The sequence below is a fragment of the Antrostomus carolinensis genome, unplaced genomic scaffold (assembly GCF_000700745.2).
Source record: "Antrostomus carolinensis isolate BGI_N321 unplaced genomic scaffold, ASM70074v2 scaffold20290, whole genome shotgun sequence".
NCBI lineage: Eukaryota > Metazoa > Chordata > Aves > Caprimulgiformes > Caprimulgidae > Antrostomus > Antrostomus carolinensis.
This window is the reverse complement of record NW_010287954.1, coordinates 1-1,263: the sequence shown is the minus strand read 5'-3', so window position 1 is coordinate 1,263 and position 1,263 is coordinate 1. Positions and strand designations below refer to the sequence as shown.

Sequence of the window (1,263 nt, the reverse complement as noted above, 5' to 3'; positions counted from 1 at the left end):
GCCGGCTGTAGCTGTCGCTGGGTTGGTTGGAGGCTTCCTCCAACAATTGATGGTCTCGAAGAAGTTCCTGGGATGGTGGGAGAAGGTTGTTGAGACCCCCAAGGTTAAGGGATGGGTAGGTTGGTGGCACGTGGATGATTTCAGGTCTCCTCCACACCAGTGATGCCCTCCCCGGATCAAATCCCATCTGGAAACTGGATCCTGTCCCTACCTGAAACTGGCGCCGCAGGTTGGTAGCCTCGTAAAGCCGATGCTCCTCCAAACCTCGTCGCCGACACCACTTCCGAGAGCTTCCGCTCCGCTCTGATTTCACCTGCTCCACAACAGCACAGCTCAGCACCCAGCAGGGACAGGATTGTCCCTCCTGCCACTCCCTCCACCCCAAAATCAACCCCCAACAGGCTCAAGCACACCCCACCCCAAACCAGAGTCTCCCCAAATCTTAAACGTGTCTCATTTTCTCCCCTCTTTAGGGAGGGATCCCACCTGGACCCACTCATTGAAGATGTTGAGCAACGTCAGGGGGTCCCCGTGGGGACTCTCGAGGGGCCGCCGGGCCGTGGCGCAGTCGGGGTTGGGATGAGCCGCTCGCAGGAAGGGGGATTGCACGCTCAGCGCGGCCGCGACGGTCAGGGTGGGTTCAACCAGTCCAAAGAGAGCACCCAGGACCAACATCTTGCCTGAGTGGTGAGGACAGGGCAGGCAGTGAAGACCCCTCCCCACCCTCAACCTCACATCGTCACCTCTTGGAAGGGAATTACCCCCCATTTACTCACCGACCACCACGTCCACCGGCAACTGGGCCAAGAGGTTCCCAATGGGCGTCAAGTCTTCGGCCTCATCCAACGCTCCCTGGTCCTTCAGGTACCTCACAGCTGTCTCCAGGCTGGACGAGGGAGGGGGCTCCAAGAAGGGGAAGGTTCGGGGGTCACCCAGCCCCATGCTCTTTAACTGAGATAAAACCAGAGGTAGAACGAGCCCAGACACAACGAGAAGAACCACGTGGTCTACAAAGCACCCCAAGGGCCACCACAACCTGATGCTCAAACCAAACAGCTCGGTCCCTAAAATCTGGTCGGGTTTCTCTTCCAAGATCAATCCCCAAATCTCTCCTTGAGGAAAACTCAAAGCAAACCAGAAAGACCCTCAAAATAAAACAGAAAGACCCTCAAAATAAAACAGAGAGATCCTCAAAACCAAAACCAGAAAGATCCTCAAAACCAAAACAGAAAGATCTTCAAATAAAACAGAAAGATCCTCAAA

At 55.5% G+C, this 1,263-nt stretch overlaps 1 protein-coding gene across 1 annotated transcript in view; it reads right to left on the bottom strand.

Annotated features, from left to right (window-relative positions):
* The window catches only part of DHX34 (DExH-box helicase 34), a gene marked incomplete at its 5' end in the record, with an annotated part of 9,338 nt that extends 8,331 nt beyond the window's left edge, over positions 1 to 1,007 (bottom strand). The window contains 4 exons of the mRNA XM_010165033.2: positions 1 to 67; positions 212 to 313; positions 487 to 680; positions 777 to 1,007. The exon at positions 1 to 67 is cut by the window's left edge and continues 179 nt beyond it. Coding sequence (XP_010163335.2) covers positions 1 to 67; positions 212 to 313; positions 487 to 680; positions 777 to 1,007 — 594 coding nt within the window. The remainder of the gene's footprint in view (positions 68 to 211; positions 314 to 486; positions 681 to 776) is intronic.
* Between the last annotated feature and the right edge of the window lie 256 nt (positions 1,008 to 1,263).